We start from the raw sequence: 19,733 nt of genomic DNA on the forward strand, positions 1-19,733 counted from the left end.
ATGTTTGCATATATTTCAGTAAATCACTGCACTTTTTTCCCCAGCAAAAGAAAGAAAGGTTGGCTAAAGACTCCACACAGCACTGCATAATGTTAAAGTATACCATTTGTGTCTTTTTTCCTTTTACCTTGACTTTGGGAGAAAATGTCAGTGTAGAGATCCTCCTCTGCATCTGAGCGGCGTGGCGGCAAGTAGCAGAGCTGACGGCGGTCCACCGCAGGCAAGGTGTTGACTGTCAGAGCCAGTGAAGCCTGAGAGAATGCTGCTTTCATGTCAGAGAAATTAAGACTATGAGAGTCTTTTCCATTTAACTGAAGTATTTCATCCCCTGCGTTCAGACCTGCAAAAAGATGCACAACCAGCTTTCAGCATCAGCTCCAGTTTACGGTCTCCTATTCCTTCATTTACTAAAAAAAATGTTCTCTAATATCAGATCGTAATGACCTAATCTTTAGCAATAATCAAACAAGTCCTGCTTGAAATGTTCAAATGGTGTTTTAAGTAAAATGGTAAATGGCCTGTATTTGTATAGCGCTTTACTAGTCCCTAAGGACCCCAAAGCGCTTTACACAACCAGTCATCCACCCATTCACACACACATTCACATACTGGTGATGGCAAGCTACATTGTAGCCACAGCCACCCTGGGGCGCACTGGCAGAGGCGAGGCTGCCGGACACTGGCGCCACCGGGCCCTCTGACCACCACCAGTAGGCAACAGGTGAAGTGTCTTGCCCAAGGACACAACGACCGAGACTGTCCAAGCCGGGGCTCGAACCACCAACCTTCCGATTACAAGGCGAACTCCCAACTCTTGAGCCCCAATCTACAACTTTGGAGACTGTTGTTTTAATTTCAGCCCCACAGGCATGACCTGTTTCTCTATTTTTTGTGAAATATTAGCCAGTAACACATTAACACTTGTTGTCCAACATCAGTCATAATTGTTCTGGGATCAATGCTCTTTATCTTTATTTTGACATCATTCAACTCTTCAGCTTCATTACAGGAGAGCCAGTGTGAAGCAGCCGTTGTTAAGTGTCAGATTCAACATAATTCTTCATAAAGGCCAGTGAGAGGCATGATTATAGTAATCAGCACCCTTGAGAAGTGTTGTGTCCTCTAAAACCTTCTCTACCTGTTGAATAAACATGTGCTAATGCATTTTTCGAAAGAGAAACCAAGCAGGAGATGAAAACTCTCCTGGCCTTGATGTGAGAAAATGGAGAAGCACTAAAAACAGCTAAGGCAACCTGCATTGTTTATATTTTCCTTTAAAGTGTGGCTTATTAGATACAAAGTGTGTTTAGGAAGAGTTCTTTCAGTAGAAATGAAGGATAATTAACCTTTAGCAAAGGCTAATCCCCCTGCCTTTACATCGGTGATGTAGAGCTGCTGTACTCCATCCTCCTCCACCACCGAAATGGAGAAACCTGAACACAACAAGGGAAATGCGGAGAAAAAGAGAAGCAGAGAGAGAGAGAATGATGGTATTAGCCAAGCATCAGAGTTACAAATAGGGATGGTTAACAAAAGGTCAAAGAAAATCAATTCTTATGCTGAAGAAAACAGAAATACGAGTCTTTAACACTGACTTCATTGCAGCATTCTAAATAAAGACAGAAAATTACTCTTACCGTAACCAATCATGCAGGATTCATCTCTGTCAAACTGGATTACTTTAGTTATTTTAGAGCAAAGCTCAATTTCTTTGTACAGCTGCAAGGAACAAAAGGAAGTCATTATACATCCTGAAACAACAGCCTACTTCACTCATGGCGTGGTGGGTGGGTTATTGACAGCATGGAAGGAGGCCATTAATTTTCTGTACTTTCAGACAAAGCAGCTCTTTATAGAGGAGTTTCTTTGCTACGTCATGATTACATGATTTAATTACAAAAGAGGTTACAGATATTGTTTATAAAGATTCTCCATGATTATTTTTGGTGCATGGATCTCCCAGGCACATAGTTCTATTTATTATAAACCTTGTTGCTGTAGTATTTTTTTCCTATTGTGATTCCTAATACATTGTAAATCAACTCCTGACATTTTTTTAAATACATTTCTTGACCTTGACTCGTTTTCAAAACAGCCTGTGAGGGGAGGAAAGATCATATTCAAGATATCAGTGACATACCAAGTCGCATATATCCTCCTCTGGTTTGGGAATGTAGAATTGCACTTGATTTTCTATAAGGAATTTGAGTCGTAAGTAGTGTTTAGTGGGATCGAGCTGATGAGCCTGTGGGATGAGCACAAAAAGACAGAAATTTATCCAGAATCGCAGCAGTGAGATATCCTTCATGTTTTCCTAACATAGCTGGTATTTCTCTGGCTCAGTGTGGCTTTCAGTTTAAGCGTCTTATGAATATCGCTTTAAACTGTAGCTCATTTGAGGCTCTGTGTTTTTTTTACCTTGCAGATGGACTCGAGAACACACAGTGCAGACTCTCCTGGCTGGATGATTGTTAGCACGGGCTGGTCATTTGGGAGACATACCCAGGAGGGCGTAAGGTGGTCAGGAACCCAGATATCGCTCTCTGTGCTGGGTCGTGGAAGGCTTTTCACAGTTCCCTCCTCACTTTTCTTGAAATGGAGACATCCAAAGTAATTAAACACACTTTACTGCAAGATCTGACTTCTTCAAATTAGATAATACTTCTAAAATAGTCTCCAAAATAATCCATCTTCACCAATACTTTGCATCTTCCTTCTAAATCACAGAGTAGTCGGAATACACTTTCCAAGCCATATAGTGCGTTTGCTTAAATGGGGAATGAAAGAAAAATTAAAAGCTCTAATTTGCCTGAGTAGCTGTCACAGCTTGTAAACTCTCCACTTTGGCTCTGGCGCTTACTCAGAATACATTAAGGGGTAATATTTCACTGATGTCAATGTTGGCCACATATTTTGTTGAGGAATTTCGCACTTCTGTTTGACCAACTGCTCACTGACAAATGAATGCAAACAGATAACTGAATTATTGAATTATTCATCCTTACTGTGTTTTCCTTAGCAGGATCAACATATATGCCATCTACTGGCTTTTTAATGGGCTCTTCACCATCAGCAAAAACCTGCAGGAGCAAACAACAAAATGGCAAGTTACCAGTCAAGTAGGATGGATGCTTGAGAAATGGGCAAAAGTAACTTGTCAGCTGTGATTAAGCACGGAAATTTTGGAAGGAGGTGGAACACTTCACAGACCTGGCTGACAGTTGGGTGGGCTTTTGTCTTTTTCTTTGAGGTAGTGTCCAGACCCCAGAGGGAAGAGAACCTGCTCTTGCGCTTACTGCAGGAACGAGACATGGCCTGCGTTCGCCGTCTCACTCCGGTCTCTGTGCGGGCTGCCACCTGGAAAATGTAACACGGCGAAGTGGGGTCAAAAACGGATCAAATGAGATCGACAGCTATCTGTTTGACCTCGTGTCAAATCCCATTTTGCCAAAATGACTTTAGAAGTGCAGCATATCAGCATATTTTAGGGGGTTTTAAAATAAATAAAATCATAAATATTCAAGAGAGGAAAGCTACAGTTCTGACAAAAAGAGAAAGAAGAAATAAAACTGAGTATATACAAAAAGTGATCATGGAACATTTCACTGAGTGGTTTATGGAAATTACCTTGTCTTAAGTGACTGAATAAATGGTCATGTTAATCATACAGATATAGAGTAGTCAAATTTTATGCATGAAAACTAGACTTGGACATTTTTTAGGCAGCTTAACTATTAAGAAATAAGTAAAAGGTTTTTTTTTTTTTTTAAATAAATACTGAATTAAACATATCAGCACTGTGCCTGCAGCAGGCTCTAAAACTAGCCTAGGCACTCATTCTGTCATTTGTTCTGTCAACACTTTGCAGGCCATTCTGGTGAGTGTGCAGTGCTGATACAGAGTAAATTCAAGAGGAGTGAAAGCGTAGGAAAGCTCTTAGCAGTTGTCTTTTGTTAGACATCCTTAACTGCTATCTCCCAGCTCAAACACCCACCTGCTCTGTAGCACTGCGTTGGTGGTGGTGAGGGAAAAAGCACCTCAGTGATCTGCGAAACATCGCTAAAAAATCAGATGTTTTCTTTTACTACTAGTGCTTTTAGATGTGAAGTACATAACCTCTTTGCAGCAGCAGTGGGAGGCCAAAACTGAACTAAAACCCTCACAAACGGGTGACCTACGTGAGACCCGAGCTCATAAATAGCATAGTCATTATTTTTTAAAAAGAAAAGCGTGGTTTGACACAATGCATTGTAGTTTTTGGACTCGACTGTCCTGCCAAGAGCATCACTGGATGTGCTCAGTGATGCCAAAGTGTATTTTGAGTGAGATTTCATGGTCCTTTACTAACAATATGAGAACAGGTTTGAGCTCTGCAACAGCGACAGCTACTGTTACTTAAGTGCACTTTAGATAGATGTTTGTCCCCAATATAATAATCAATTCCAAGGCACGTTTTTGAGGTCTCCAGGTCTCTTTTTCCACAAAAAAAGAAATTGAAAAGGACACTAAAATATGCCATTGTGTTTGCTTCAGCAGCAAAAATAAAGGAGAGAATATTTACCAATGCATGGAAGGAAGAGACTGAGAATATACCCAGCCGGCCCATTGCCAGCTTGGTGGGGCGAGAGGCAAAAGCCAGAAGGCGTTTGGGGTTAGGCAGCTCTCCTCCTTGCAGGCTGGCCAGGTAGCATCTAAAGCGAAATAAATCCATGTGAAACTGCTCCAGGTTCTGCTCCCACAAGAATATCTGCAGGTTGAGAGGGACACAACAGTACATCCAGTTAATAGTTCATTAATGCCCTTGTCTGTCAACTTCAGACTAAGATGGGGCATCTCCTCACTTCCATAGAAGCTCTGTTACCACTTTTCTCAAAGTGTTGCCAACCTGCACTCTCTCTGTGCCTAATGGTTTGATGTTTATTGGGGCAGTAGAGCAGGACATTGTGATTATTCACTGGGCTGTCCCCTCCCTGTCACGGTCCTGCACTGGTTTTTGGAATAGGCGTCCAGCTCCATGGCAGAGTGCTCTGTATTACTGCCAAGTAGCCCAGAGACGAGAAAGAAACAATACTGCGCATTCCACTGGCAGATAGAGGCTGGGAGCGTTTCAGCTTTCTAAGGAGCAGTCCTACATCCATTCAGTTCTCACAATTTGAAACCTGACACTGCCAAACAGAACAGCTCCAACCAGCCACTACCAAACGGACCAAACAAAAGCGATCTCTCCCCTTTCTGTAAACAGACCCATTAAAGACAATATGAACTTTGTAATTAATTGAGAATGTCAGGCTGACCAGAGCAAAGTGCATATTACAATAAGAAAAATAAAAAGCAATCTGGGGGCTGTTACATTTGTAGCATTAGCAGCCTCTAGCGGATGATTCCTCTAAATCTGCAACTTAATCCTCTCTCGTTGCTCCCTGCTTCTCTCTTTTCCTCATATTCCATGTATTAAAAACAACCTGAGGATACAAGACTGAAATACATACTTACATTTGATACCTGTAAGTATTGTAACAATAGCTAAAATATCACTAAAAATTAGCATTTTTTAATTAAGCTAAAGATTCCTCAGGATTGGTTCTCATTGAGGTTTAACAGATGTCTTAAGAGCTCTTAAATAGATATAATGCTTTTTTATACGTCTTCCTAACATGCTTATGAATCCAGACAAAACTGAACTTTTATGGGCAAAAGCTTAAAATGAAGAAACAAGTATGTCACAACTAAAACTGACTGATGGGGCACAGTTACATTTGGCATTTTTCATACTTCCATCCTTATTTGATAAATATTCAGCCAAGCTAGGAGCCACTATGTTGCATTCCAGGTGTTTTTTGAAGCTACTCAACCCATTTTTTCATATATACTTTCTATCAGTATTGAAGTTATAGAGACGCATTAAGAAATCAAACTGGTAAAACTTTGTTTAACTTCACTGTTTTCTTTTGAAATAATCTATTTTTATAGAAAGGTGATTTGTAATCAGAAATAATATAGCAGCAAGTCGTCTTTCCATGCCTTGTTCAGAAATGTTTTCCCCCTGCACACCTGCATGACATGAGCTCAAGGAAGAAAGTAGTATGACACCTACTTGATCCAGGATCGTCTTCCTCTTCTTGGTGTCAGTGACAGCAGACAGCTGCATGTCTCCCATCTTCTTCATCTTCTCGTCCATGTCGATCTTCTGCTCGAGCTTCTTGATCTCGGCGCGAAGTAGCCGAACAGTGTCCTCTCTGTGATGCTGGCGGGCGACAGTAGTGGCACATGCTGAGTGGATGGCTGTGATCCAGTTTTCCAGCTCTGTCTGGCTGCAGGTCTACAGGGGGAGGGACCATGAAAGGTCAAAGGTTACACAGCACACAAACTCCTTTTTTTTTTGTTTTGTTTTGCTCCTGATGTATTAAAGGCCAGAATTTTAAAGATCATAAAAAGAAAATACAGTCAATACAGGGCAATGTATGCGAATTAAATTTGTTTTATTCACAGAACAGTTGACATACATGCATTTTCTTACCTGGAACAGAAAAGCATCTCCCAGGGAATTGCTGAGGCAGAACACAAAGTCCTTTTTGGGATGTTCTGGTACAGCCTGGACAATACTGTTCTCCACCCAGATGGCATGTTTGGGATTGCTGTTGTTGTCAATTCCTGAACGTCCATCAGTCTCATAGAAGAAGAGCGTGCAACCTGGAAAACCAAAACAATGGAACTGTTGATTTAATTATTTATTTTTACAAGCAAGTCAGATTTCCTCAAGCAATTTAATTCTGCTCTCCAGTGGCCAACATTAAGAAGTGCAGCATGGCAAGAGTCAGGGAGAAAGGCTTTATTAGACACAGACTTCTAAATTGATTTCAAGTCCAGTCCAGTGACATAATGCCTTAAAGAAAGCTTATTTGAAGTAAACCTTTGCTCTCCCTTTTGAATGTCAGCATGTAACTAAATAGCATCAAACATATTATCTTGCATGAGCAGAATGTCACAGGCTGACATTACAGGAGTGCAGTGCAATAAAATGTAAATTTAATGATACCACTGAGGCCATGACACACCTTTGAGGGAAACCCAGTAACTCTTCCACTTGCGCCTTGTGGCTGACTCCACTTTCTTGTTTTTCTTATGCACAAGGAAGTTCTTAACAGCAAGTTTGCCAGCTTTGCGCACCATCCCTTGGACAACACTGAGTAAGAGGTCGGACTGGTAGGCGGAGCTCATAGTGCTCTGCTCATCACTTAGGGCAGACCCCGCCTCCTCCAAGCTCTCAGTCTGGCAGGAGCTCATCTGTAGTTCCTGACGGAAGTTTTCGTACACGCCCTGAACGCACTCGCTGGCCCCTCCGCCGCCACTGCTGCTCCCGCTGTCACTGCCAGTGAACATGTTCCTGCCATGCACTGAGAACACAGAGAAGGAGGCCGACATGGTCTTGTAGCGGCGAGACTGGTGCTCCGGCTCCACCGTCACCCCGTCGATGCCGCTGTCCTCATATTCGCTGCCCTCCCCGCCTGTGACATCCTGAGTTGTGGCAGAAGCACAAAACAGGTGAGACGGCATCACAGCTTCTTGTTCATCACTAAGAAGGCAGCTGGTCATTAACAACCGCTGCCCTCACCTGATCGTCTATCTCTAAATAAAGGATAGAAGCATTTTTGAAAAGCAAACATGTTGCAAAAAAACAAACAAAAACAGATGCTTAATGAGAGCCCACAGGTTGTCTAACCCTGAGTTTCTGCTTAAAATTAATTGCCAACAGCAAAGCGTCTGCTGTTGTGTGAGCACAGCCTGCCCGGCCTGTGGCACCACAGGGTCTGCCCTCTCCTACCCACATGGTCAAAGGCTCCTGGGAGATGAAGGGGGTTACACTGAGCTTGGTATCTCCATCTGGTCACATGACCTAATCATGTGGTCCAGAGCTCCATTCACCAGAGTTGACGGTGCCCCGTAGAGACAGGGCCACCAATGCACGTTTTACTGTTACACTCTTCCACAGGCCTCCCTTCATTATCATAACAAAGGCCGAGGTATTTCTAACAGGGAGTGACTTTAGGCTGTGCTCGCCCCCTCCCATCATCGCAATCTCCTCTCACAAGAAAAACAACAGTTTCTTCAGGAAACTACGACTCCCTCGTCCCACACAAGCTTTCTTTTTACACTCAGTTTGTTTTAACAGCTTATTGTGAGGTGACTGAAGCGGAACAAACTCACAGATTCATTGGGGAAGTGAATGAAGGGAGCTGTACTACTACTAGATCATTTCAGATTCAGCACAGCTTTTCATGCTCTGTCTAAAACAGAACAGAATATCCACGATGGCATTAAACAAAGTAAGGTCCTTGACATATATGTATCCAACAGGCATGAGCCAGCTATCAAAAATTCATCAGCACTCGAGATTAATTTGACTGTTTTCTAATAACCACATTTTCAATTACTTTTAAGCTAAATTTGCAGTGCAAACAAGCAGTACATTATAAAATAGTTACACATCTTACCTGTATAGTCTGCGCCCTCCTGCCCTGCATGCTGGCACACATTTCAACTTGGTGGCTGGTCAGGCCTTCAGACAAGCAGTGTGAACGTCGGCAGGGAAGGGTGTATGCACCGTAGGTGTTTCCATCCTCCTCTGATGGAGATAGCATTTTATCGTCCTCACCCTCCCTGATAGCCCTGTTGGTGTTGTGCCACTTTGCATAGCGGCCATGGAGTTGCCTGGAGGCAGGACTCATCTGGCTATACAGCTCATCCAGTGAGTTTGCCCTGTCAGTGGAGTCTGTTGGGCTGGACTGCAGGTGGCCTTCGCAGCCAGTGAAGTCCCTCTCGTTAGTCAAGTCTATAATCTCCTCTGTGCTGGTCAAGTGATCTTGACTGACATCAGACAGGGAGAACTCCAGGCTGTCATCTCGCCACATGTCTGCAGATTTAGACCTCTTCTTGAAGCCAACAGTCTCCTTGGAGCAGTCTGGGGTTTTCTGGAGGTATTTCACTTCACCTGCGTACATATCTTCATCCTGCACCTCCTCTGCCATGGGACCAGGTAGGGTTATGTGCATTGAGGGATTGGCCAGGTCATTGTAAAAGGATACTGGACGCAGATTCATGGCCACCCGGTCCACCCAAATGGGGCTTCCAAAGTCTGGGAGGATATTTGTCTCATTGAAGGGTTCCAGGCCATTGTCAGCCAGGGACTGTGGGATGCTGGGTGTGCTACTTGAGCGCGTGCTTGTCTCAGAGTTCCTGTGCTCTATTTTTCCTGATGAAGCATGGCGAGAGCGTCTGGACTGCTTGTTGGAGATGCGAAGAGACCGAGACATGTGCTTACGTGACAAATAGCCACGTCCATAGAGGGCATGGTCCCCATTCTGGCTCTCAGCATTTCCCATGATTCAAAGGCTAAACGGAGAGGGGGAAACAGATTAAATAAACCTAGGGGGACATGAAGGAGAGACATACAGAAAAAAAGAATTGTATCTGAATGGTGTTTTACCTGCAGGGCCGTAATGATTTTTCTGGCATTTTGTCACTGGATCTTAAGACAGTTTGTTCCTTTGGCTGGTATAATCCACAAACCTCTGAAAAACATATCTAGATGAAAAATCAGTGCAAAACCTGTGTGCTCTTAATTATGTGTGGCTTAGCTAAATATTTGTACTCTTTCAACAAATCTGTCTAAAGATATGGACACGTAAAGACGGAACATGACATGCTGTTTCCATCCTAGGCTTTCCCCTAAAACATAGGACACTGTTCACATAAAAAGAATTGATAATGGTAAATGTTATAAACACAGAGCTGTAAACTTGTCTTGCTTTGCAGTTATTTCTTTAGTAATTATCTGTAAAGTCAGCTAAATAAACACTGTGCTTAGACTGGCAGAGAATGTGAGCCACTCAAGCCCCCTTCAATATGTACAGGGATTTTGTGAAGTGGAGGGTACCTAATGACAGTGTGAGCGAACATGAGTTATTCAGAACTGGAATGAACCATCCATGCAGAGATATAGTTGTTTGCTCTCAGGCACTACTTCCTGCATTAACAAGGACTGGGAGCAGGAGGGTGCAGAAGCTTTGACTATAATGCACATTTGGATTCTATTTATCTGCCTTTAGGCCGGACAGTGTGATGTAAAAAGGAAAACAAAAGTCCTGTTCCACTTTGGGACCACCAACAGATGGGACAGAAGATTAGCTAACTTATTTGTGGCCGCTGTTTCTCACGATGTGTGCTTCTCCACTTTTTAGGATAGACCCTTTGGGGGGGTACTGTGTTTTTGTGTGCGAAGCTGATGCAAATAAGCCCAACCCTCTGGTGCTGCCCTCAGGCTTACTGTGAGGAGGGGCTTTACATAAACGGAAGTTGACCCCGTTTTTATACGTTGTGATCCTTATCCTCCCTCCTTATTCTATCCACTCATCAACCCTCACTGGTACTGCAGTGTACCATGTTTGAACTTTACACAACAACATTCATCTTTTATATAACTCTGCAGTGTGTTGGCTGTTTCATTTAATCCCATTTGGTACAAAATAGAACAGAGCGGAAACGCAGGAGGGAAAGAACTATGAAAAAAACAAAACACCAAAGTTGTTACAGGAAATAATATTCACTGAAGCATACAAGCATTGCTCACAAAATGCAAGCACTACAATATACTGTGGACCACTACTGGAGTTTTTTCACTTAGCCATTCCTACATAATAACCTTAATTTTTAAAAATGGAGAAGAGGAGAGAAAAATGTCCACCTTGTAATGGTTGCTCTTTATGATTGAAGTTTCTGTTATTTGTAGCACAAATGTGTTATTGTGTATGTAAAATGGCAAAATGACCAGAACTAAATTACAAGTGATGCAGATGGATCTCGCTGGAACCCAGGAATCGCATTTGTTAATCCCTGAAGTTCAGGAGCCAGGTGTTGGACCAAAAACTTTACTGATTAATTTGGACTACAATAGAATTGCAACAAAGTTATGCATTACTGTGACCACACAACACATTATCTTTACATATCTATATCCGTACGCTTAAACTTACGAGTGAAATTGGAAGTAAAATGTACAAAATGAATATTCAGCCAAATCCATGAGGCCAAACCAAAGCAAATGTTGCAATAAATGCAACTCATCTCCTAACAAATCAGCAGATTTAAAGAAAAAGATCCAATAAATTCTCAGCAGAATACATGTCTACCAATCACTCTGCCACAAAACCATAAATAGGTTGAAAAGGGAACAGAACAGTCAGCAAGTTTCTATTGGCACTGTTTAAAAGACACACAACACAGACAGCTCCTGGTATAGCAAAACACATAATTTAAATGGCTGACCCAGAGAAATGTTATACTAAATTTTTAAGAATGCATTGTCCAAAAATGAAAACGCAGGATTATTAAATTTAATTGCACTGGAGCTACCAGAACATCTGAATACAACTTTTAAATGGCCTCAATTCCCCAACATAATGTTCTCTGAAGCTGCAATGCTGCTGCTGCACAGAATCCATCATCAGCTCTTTATTAATACATGAGCAAGAAATGCCACGGCTGGAAAAGATATTTTAGGGCGCTAAAATCCCATCGCATACACCCAGTGGATTCTTTTAGAAATACAGGCTAACACACATCACAAGTTAATTCCACTGGATGATCATAATTTGGTGATCCCATGAAAGATCAACCAAATCTAAAGAGTTCCCACTGGAGACTTTCAAAAATTAAAGTGGATCCAGGATTATTAAGGGGTGGGTAATTTTACTATAATGACATGCAAAAGCAAAACACAAGGTTTGAACTCTGTAGTGGGCAATCCACGTGAGAAAGTGATTTCCCATGCTGCCTGAACCACAGTTCAACCTGGTGACTTTTTTTGGCTTATGCTTGGACAGTATGGTTAAGATTTCTCATCTTAAAAATGTAAAAAAGAAGAAAAAAAAATGGGACATTTCATAATCTAGAGTACAAAATATCATTTAAGAAAAAAAAAAACTTTATAAAGAAAATGCAGAAACACATCTGCCTTCTTCTTAAATGGTCCGGAGCTCAGTTAAGATGGGCTGTGGTGATCTTCTGGTTTTCAGTTCTTTTTTGGAAATGATATGCAGGCATCCTGTATTCTATTTTTTACACTACAAAAAAAGTAATAGAGAGTCATTAAGTGTACACTGTCAACTCGGTTGATAATGTCAGCACTTATGGTAATCTCAAATTTATCCCTCATAACTGCAGGACTGTACTGGAACATTAAAATCATGCAATGTGATTTATGCCAGAATCAACTCTTCTTGGAGCAGTGACTTGTTTTTACACTGAATGACCTGTTGTGTGGAATGCTGTCATCCCTAAAATATGTGACTGGTAGATTTAAGTTCCTTTTGTTATTAAAGACCACTTTGAAGTCCTTCTTATACAAATTCTTGGGCCTGCTGCAACAGGTATGAGGGGAAATTGTCTCAACCCTCCACCCCCCTTTAGGTCCTCAAGGAATGAAATTCAAGCCGCTTGCATCATTTTCAGAAATCATGCAAGTTGTTGCCCCATGGTCAAAATATAACTTAAGGTCTTTGAAAACAAGGTAAAGACCATGAAACACCTGGTCAGACTTTCCTGTATACATGGACAGAGCTGAACTTCATGCCAGGAGATTCAGGTTGAGCCATTTGTCTAAAGTCTTCTTTTCTCACATGTAGCACACAGTGAAAAATAATTCACACCAGCATCATTCTGCCTACTGGAAATATTTCATTTGGTTTTGCAGGAGCTGCCCAACAAGTGAGTGCTGGACGCCAGACACAGGACAGTCAGTGACTAACTGTGAACTCATCAGACTATCATCTGGACTATTCTTACATCAACACAGACTGTTTATTAGGAAGTCTGCAGTTCTGACGTGCACCTCCATCAGGCTACGTCTCAAAAAAAAAAAAATCAATGGCTAGAGTGCATTTTTGAAAAAAGGCTTACGTAAAGACATATGACAAAATGTGATGATAAACATCTCTGTTAAAAAGCTGTTTGGAGTCCTGCAACACATTCCTGCCATTTGACCTAGGTACAACTGTGAAAGGAAAAACAAGCCAGGCCCAACCAGTAACAAGCTCCAACACAAAACTCTGTAATCTGAACACTCTGGTCTCCAGAGATAATAACACAGGTAGCTGTATGCAGCAAGAGGAGGGGGGTTAACCACTGAAAGACTGCACTTAAGACAGCTCACATTTCCCAACTGATATAGAGTCATATGTGTCTGTGAAAATGGAAGCACTAAACACAAACCCTTGTTCTCATGACTCATTTTCTGCTCTCGAGTGGGCTCAACTGTATTCAAGATTCTATTAGGCCAGAGGGAAATTTGGTATTACAAAAGCTTGCATCCATTTTCAAAAGGTTCCTGTGCCAGAAAAAAAACCCCATCCATATTAAAAGTGATTTAACAGCTTAGATTAAAACAATATACTATGGTTATATATTCAAAGAGTAATTTCCAACTTTAATCTGTAACCCTGGAAACATTAAATAGCAAACAAACTGAAAAGAGGGGCTTTCAGTGATATGGAAAGCAGCTCAACTTTGTTTGCTAACACTGCTGAATGCATCATGAAAAAAACAAATCGGGTTAGACAGGATCGGCCAAAACACAATTTATGCAGCTTTATTCAAAATTTACCTCTAAAATAACAAATAGAGCATGTATGGCTTTAACAGCTGCATTGACAAAGCAGCAGGTGAAGCAACATTTCAGCAAAAACAAATCACCAGCCAAGCCACGGAGTCATTTTCATTCGCTGCTGATCTGATTATGTGTTTCAGAGTACGGCGGGGCACGTGAGGCTGCCGTGTGTGACCTGTCTGACCCTGTCACAAGAGGCTCAGGTGGCTGGGTGTTATGGAGCATTTTTAATGTAGGAGAGCAACCCTTCGAAGGATGCCAGAACATACAAAGCCGAATTATGAGCGCCAGCAGAGCTAGTTTGATGCAAGTGAGCTCCACTCAGTGGAAAGGATTTTGTCGATAAATCATTCTTGATTGCAAAATGTGGATACAGCAATGACCTGGAGCTGTGTCGTTTTAAAAGAAACGCTATGCTTTTGTGAGCCTGTTGCTGAGCAGCAGCTGGTATTGTTTAGCCTAGTGGCACCTTTGTCCCTCAATGCCATGTGCAGAGGTCAACTCTTCTGCTGATGTTTAAGCTGCATACAGCATAAACTGCAGGTTTTATTGGGTCAACATGTCTTTTGTCCACTCTGTAGACTTAAGAGTACTTTATACGGTTCTGTGGTCACAGATAAAAACAAACTTATGAAAAATTAATGTCTCGTATTTTTCTCCACAGTATCTGTCAAAATGACGACCAGAGTTTGAGGTGTAATAAAACGCCCAGAGAATAGAAACTATCATCTATTATCCTACATTTGTCCAAATTCATTGTAGGTGCAAGATCTTGTGAGGTCATAATGCTTTTACCTCCATTAATAGCAGCAATTTGCTTGTGTAGAGGTTCACAGCTAAGGTGCCATAAGATCAGTTCCTGCTCATGGCTCTTTGCCTCCTCATTAACAACCTTTGAAGTTACTTTAACAGTACTTTAACAGCTGTTAGTGGAAGGCGTAACTAAACTGTGGACAACTGTTATGACACACGGGGGGGGGCGGGGACTGACGACACAGGTTTGTGGAAGTGATTGTTTTTGTTTTATATGAAGTGTTCCTGTTAAAATCACTTGATATCCATTTGTTTTAACTAAATCAATATTTCCAAATGTTCCTCCTGCCTTCATCCCTTCATTTATTTTCACTTCTCTGAATCTCTAAAGCAACGCTCATTTCGTGTAGTAATCATTTAGGACTGTATCAGAGCATTTAAAAAAGCCCTTTTACATTTCCGCTAATATCTGAAAGGTTTTTTTCTAAAATCTACAATCTGCTGTTTGATATGTGAAAATTAAAAAATAAAAGTGTTGTACCCAATCAAGAAAAAGCAAATCTTTTGAAGAGTAATTTAAACTTTAGTCTTGATAATGTGGAACTGGATCAGAAGCTGGGGAAACGTTAATGATAGGCAGATCAAACAAAAATCCAAGATCAAGACTCAACAGTTTGTGACACAAGTGTGAATCTGGGATGAAAACGGCAAATTCTTTTTTTATGAAAAAGGCTTGAGCCGCTGTTACAAAATATTTAAACCATAATCAGCACATACACGAGCTGACCTTCTCATATCCTGTAACCGTCACTGTCAGAGAAAAGGTCTCCCCCAAGTACATGGAGCATCAAAAGTACTCTGTCCTACACGCTTCACATTCCAGACTTCTAATGTCCTCCTCCACACTCCACTGTTAGCAAAACATTATCTGGTGTGACAAATCTGTAAATGCACCAGGAGGTATTACCAACTGATGACTGGGACGGGATGATGTATGAAAACATCTGGAAGATTACAAAAAAAAAAACTTTAGTGATTATATGAAATTTTACACAACTTTTATAAAAGTAAACTATATGCACAAGAACGCTAAAAGTCTGCACAGAGATAATATGAAGTACGAAGACAGTACGAAGGGGGGAACCAAAACATGGGGACAATGTTTTGCACTCAGGCTCACTCACCCAATCCTTTGCTTCCAGGTCAGTGAGTGGGAATACTAAGCACGCTTGCAGTATGGTGTGTTTCCTTTTATATTGCACCAGAAGTACAAACCCCACTCAATATCACATCTGGGTCAGAGTCAAGACCCATTTTCATCATTTTGATTTCAATATTAATGAGCAGGGAATACACATTTCAGGTTGTGTTGCAAATAGATGGAATAGTGTGTCTAATACTGGTACACTAGGTAAAGGCGAGTTCATCTGAGCGAAGAAAAACTTTCCAAAATAACATTTGATGCATGTTCAATCATCCAGTTAAGGAAATCCCAAAAACTTTATTTTGTTTATGTGGACATAGCGTTTTCAGTGGAAACTGAAGAAGTCACTTGGAGGAGTGACAAAACGTTTCTCCCACTGAAAACGCTGCATCCAGATGAACAGAATCAACTTTTTGTGTTTCTTTAAGACTTTACTATACAATTTAAACACAATGAGGAGATTTGACGCCGATCGTATCTGTGAAAACAGCCCATGAAGTCATTCCCAAGCTCCACCTCCACCACAACACCCCTGAAGCTCCCGGGTCCCCACTGTGTTGCATTGTGCAGTGAGGCAGAACTGAGCACAGTCCTGACACACATGACTACACAAAGCTTGGTTGAAATCTGTCCACTTCCTCCAAACATCCCTGATTACAATTTCCAGCACAAGCCTCCTTTATCAGCCTGTGGCATGTCACTTAGAAAGTCAAATTTCAGGTAAAGTACAGCACCTCCACCCATTAGGTCTCATATATTAATGGATATTGAAGGATTTTTTTTTTTTTTTTGACTGCACCTTAGGTTACATTTACTGACAGCAGATACAATGTACTTTCACAAAGCTCAGTGAGATGTAAATGGTGTTTATTATGACAGCCCAGCAGTAATTCAATCTCATGGAGGCATCAAAGTATGCTTCTATTTTTAAAGACTGTGGGATGTCGCACAAATTCCACCGATGTTAGGTTAATTTTTATTTTTATAAACAGTTGTATACTTGCTTTTCTAAATGCTATAGAAGAAAAAAGTGCATATGTATATATTATTCTTATCCTAGCTCAGGCTTATAAGTAAACTGAATAGCAAACACAACATTCTGTGACTACCAGGAAACAAAATACCTGCAATTGTAAGTACATGCTCAAGTCCCTTTGAAAGGTAACAAAGTTTTATGCACATAAAACTGCAAAGTGAAAATAATTTGAGTTGTGGCAGAGCAAGTTCCAGCATGCTGAATTCTGCCTCATATAGTTCAGTTGAAATCTTATGAGCTTAGTATCTGAAATACCACGTGATCTCAGATGAACTCTTAGCCTGTAAACCTACAATATAACCCTTGTTTCATGGCACACGGTAATAACTTTTAATTAAGTGAAGCTTATCGCATAAGATTGCGCAAACCAATCAGTGGTTATTTTCCTCTGCTGAGAATAATTTTGTTAAGACAAATTTAGACTGAGGACACTGCATGTGATTTTTGTATCAAGCTTTTAACAGGAACTCAGAGTTTATGTTTTTCGAAGCTTGCTTTCCTCCAATCACAACAGGAGCATCATCAAGATTTACAAGCCTGAAGGCCAGAATCTGACCCCCTGTCCTGCTAAGCCGTGAACAGTCAATACATTACCATAACTATAACACCAGATGACCATTTCTCGCCCTCTCCCCACTGCAGGAGTCACAACCAGCTTTCAAGCACAAAGTTCGGGTTTTAAATGAACTCACAACGTAAAGCCCCCCCCCCCCCCCCAACCCCCACTCCCCCCGTGATGCGCTCTGGGAATTCTCCTTGGCTTTGGACATCTCTCACATTTGCAATTCATCATCTCCCTTTGTCAGCATCACAAACCTGCCACCACCACCACTGCTTTGTCATTACAATGACACAGACACAGGGTGCATTGTTTGCATCTAGGAGTGAAGTGGATAACACAATGACTTACTGCCTAAAGTTTGCAATACACAGGATTACTACAGGTACATACACTGAGGAATCCCCATTTTTAAAGGCTACGGGGCCTCAGGGTATGGTTACAACTTAATATAATATTAAATTGCTGGAAGAATGGGAATGCAAAAATGAGTGGACACTAATGAGAATATTACAGTCAAAGCTAATAAATCCTGAAATTACACATCTCAGGAGGGAACAATATGGTTCACGAGAGAGCTGGCTGCATCTGACCAATTTAACTACTGAAACCTACCAGAAAATGTGTGACATTTGAACTGCTGATATTTAGCAACACTTTTAGAAAGTAGGAAGCTTGAGGGTATAGAGCCATTTGCCTTTTCTATCTCCTAACCAACTACCAAACACGCAGCATGGCACAGAAAATGCACAACTAGTGACTTACCTTAATGTTCTCATGGAAGTTATAATTCTACTCTTCCTCCAGTTAAATCTGATGCACCAATAAGAAGGATATTTCAAAATATAAATGAGGTGATGATTGGTATTCCTCCTGCAAGTCCACAGCAGACTGACTCCTGTATCCAAGGATGAGTTGAAGAACTGAGGGAGAGAGGGAGTGCCGTTTGTACCCCCTCCCCTTCTCCAGCTGACTCTTTCACACTCTTTACTCCCTCCCTTGTTGCTCCCTCTTCACTCTATAATTCCAACCCCCTAAACTACAAACAGGAATGCGTGTTCCTCCCTCTCCTCCTCTATAATTGCCCCTCCACTCCCTTTAAGGAAGCATGATATTTACACTATATGCTGCAGAACGGTTTATTGGGAACAAACTAATGGGACAAAGAACAGTCAGATTCAGGCCTGTGTTGCTCATTTTTGATTTTGATCAGAAGCCTAAAAGTAAATTTCACCTTCATTTTGCCAAAGATAAAGGGGTCTGAAGATTTGTTACAACAAAATTCTGGAAAATGAAATTAATGTGTGCCTCTAAGCCAATGAAGGCTGAAAGGTCACAGTTATTCTGTTGCAGTTTGTAATTTGGTATATTCACTGACAGCCCACAATGCACTTGTGAATGTGAGAGAGGCAGGACTTGCTGTTGTCATAGCACCAGTGATGTCGTGTGGCTTTCACATCAGCAGTGACAGAGGTGCGGGATTCATTTTGAAATGACGGAACCGGCAGAGGACGCGGGGACAGAGAAAGGATAGGACAGGGGAGCGAGGGCAGAGCAGTGTCTGCTCGGCTGCAGCCTGCATCATGCGCCTCAGAAGCAGCTTTGCATGCACACTGAACTGAACTGAACACGCCCCAAGCTAGCTGAGAGCATAGACACCCTAACAGTCACACAGAGAAGAGGCATAGAGTTCACAGAGCTTAGTGTGTCTAGAAAGAGTCCAGAGATTGGTGGGATGAATTGCCATGTCTAGACTTTTGGATGATTATGACAAAAAACTAAAAAAAAAAAAAAAAAAAAAGGGGGTGGCCTCACAGTGTTGTCATGCTGGCTTCCTCTTCTACCAAGGTTATGCCACTAATATTAAAAAAATAATAATAATGATAATAAACATAACCACCAAGTTTTAATCAAAAATATCTCTAGCATGCAAAAGCATAACCTGTAATTTGTCAGCATTAGACACACAAATTGTACCATGTGGCACTAATTGTTTTTCCAATTAGCAAACAATTAGGTGGAATTTGATCTTGAAAAGATCTCAGTACACATGACACACTAGGGATGTTATTATGAGAGTATTGCTTAAAAACAACGGGCCATCAAACCCACATCCCAATACGAATCTAAAGTTACTTTTCAAATAAACAACATCGGAGAATAAAATTAAAAAGTTTAATAAATTTGTGTTACATGAGATAAGATTGGAGATACTCCCTGCCCCCAAAAAAGAAAAAAATGAATAAGACAGCATTGCAATAAATGCATCCGTCAGTGAAATGTAGGCTAATGCTGAATCCTCCTCTGCTGTCACCACAGGCATTTCAGAAATGTAGACTGCTTGCATGGAGCTCAGATAAACAAAATACTCTGCTTTCTCATCACTGGCACAAGGCTATTAAAACCAGCGCTGCCTGCACTCAATTTGGATGCTGATTGAATTGCACATCCAATACATTGACAGGACATTCAATACCGCTGGAGCAATTTGGCAGGTGAGACTACGGGTACAGATCCACAA

General features: G+C 41.3%; 1 protein-coding gene across 1 annotated transcript in view; it reads right to left on the reverse strand.

The window, feature by feature from the left end:
- Positions 1-19,733, reverse strand: part of LOC146373395 (rho guanine nucleotide exchange factor TIAM1-like) — a 41,414-nt gene that overhangs the window by 15,031 nt on the left and 6,650 nt on the right. Inside the window, exons 2-14 of the mRNA XM_084949870.1 lie at positions 9,485-9,569; positions 8,493-9,390; positions 7,056-7,515; positions 6,518-6,690; positions 6,095-6,319; positions 4,562-4,747; positions 3,211-3,357; positions 3,006-3,080; positions 2,419-2,589; positions 2,141-2,245; positions 1,638-1,719; positions 1,347-1,433; positions 128-340 (exon numbers count right to left, since the gene is read on the reverse strand). Coding sequence (XP_084805996.1) covers positions 128-340; positions 1,347-1,433; positions 1,638-1,719; positions 2,141-2,245; positions 2,419-2,589; positions 3,006-3,080; positions 3,211-3,357; positions 4,562-4,747; positions 6,095-6,319; positions 6,518-6,690; positions 7,056-7,515; positions 8,493-9,380 — 2,812 coding nt within the window. The 5' untranslated portion in view covers positions 9,381-9,390; positions 9,485-9,569. The remainder of the gene's footprint in view (positions 1-127; positions 341-1,346; positions 1,434-1,637; positions 1,720-2,140; positions 2,246-2,418; positions 2,590-3,005; positions 3,081-3,210; positions 3,358-4,561; positions 4,748-6,094; positions 6,320-6,517; positions 6,691-7,055; positions 7,516-8,492; positions 9,391-9,484; positions 9,570-19,733) is intronic.

This window comes from Perissodus microlepis, chromosome 14, assembly GCF_051167445.1.
Source record: "Perissodus microlepis isolate ML-2025 ecotype Zambia chromosome 14, ASM5116744v1, whole genome shotgun sequence".
NCBI lineage: Eukaryota > Metazoa > Chordata > Actinopteri > Cichliformes > Cichlidae > Perissodus > Perissodus microlepis.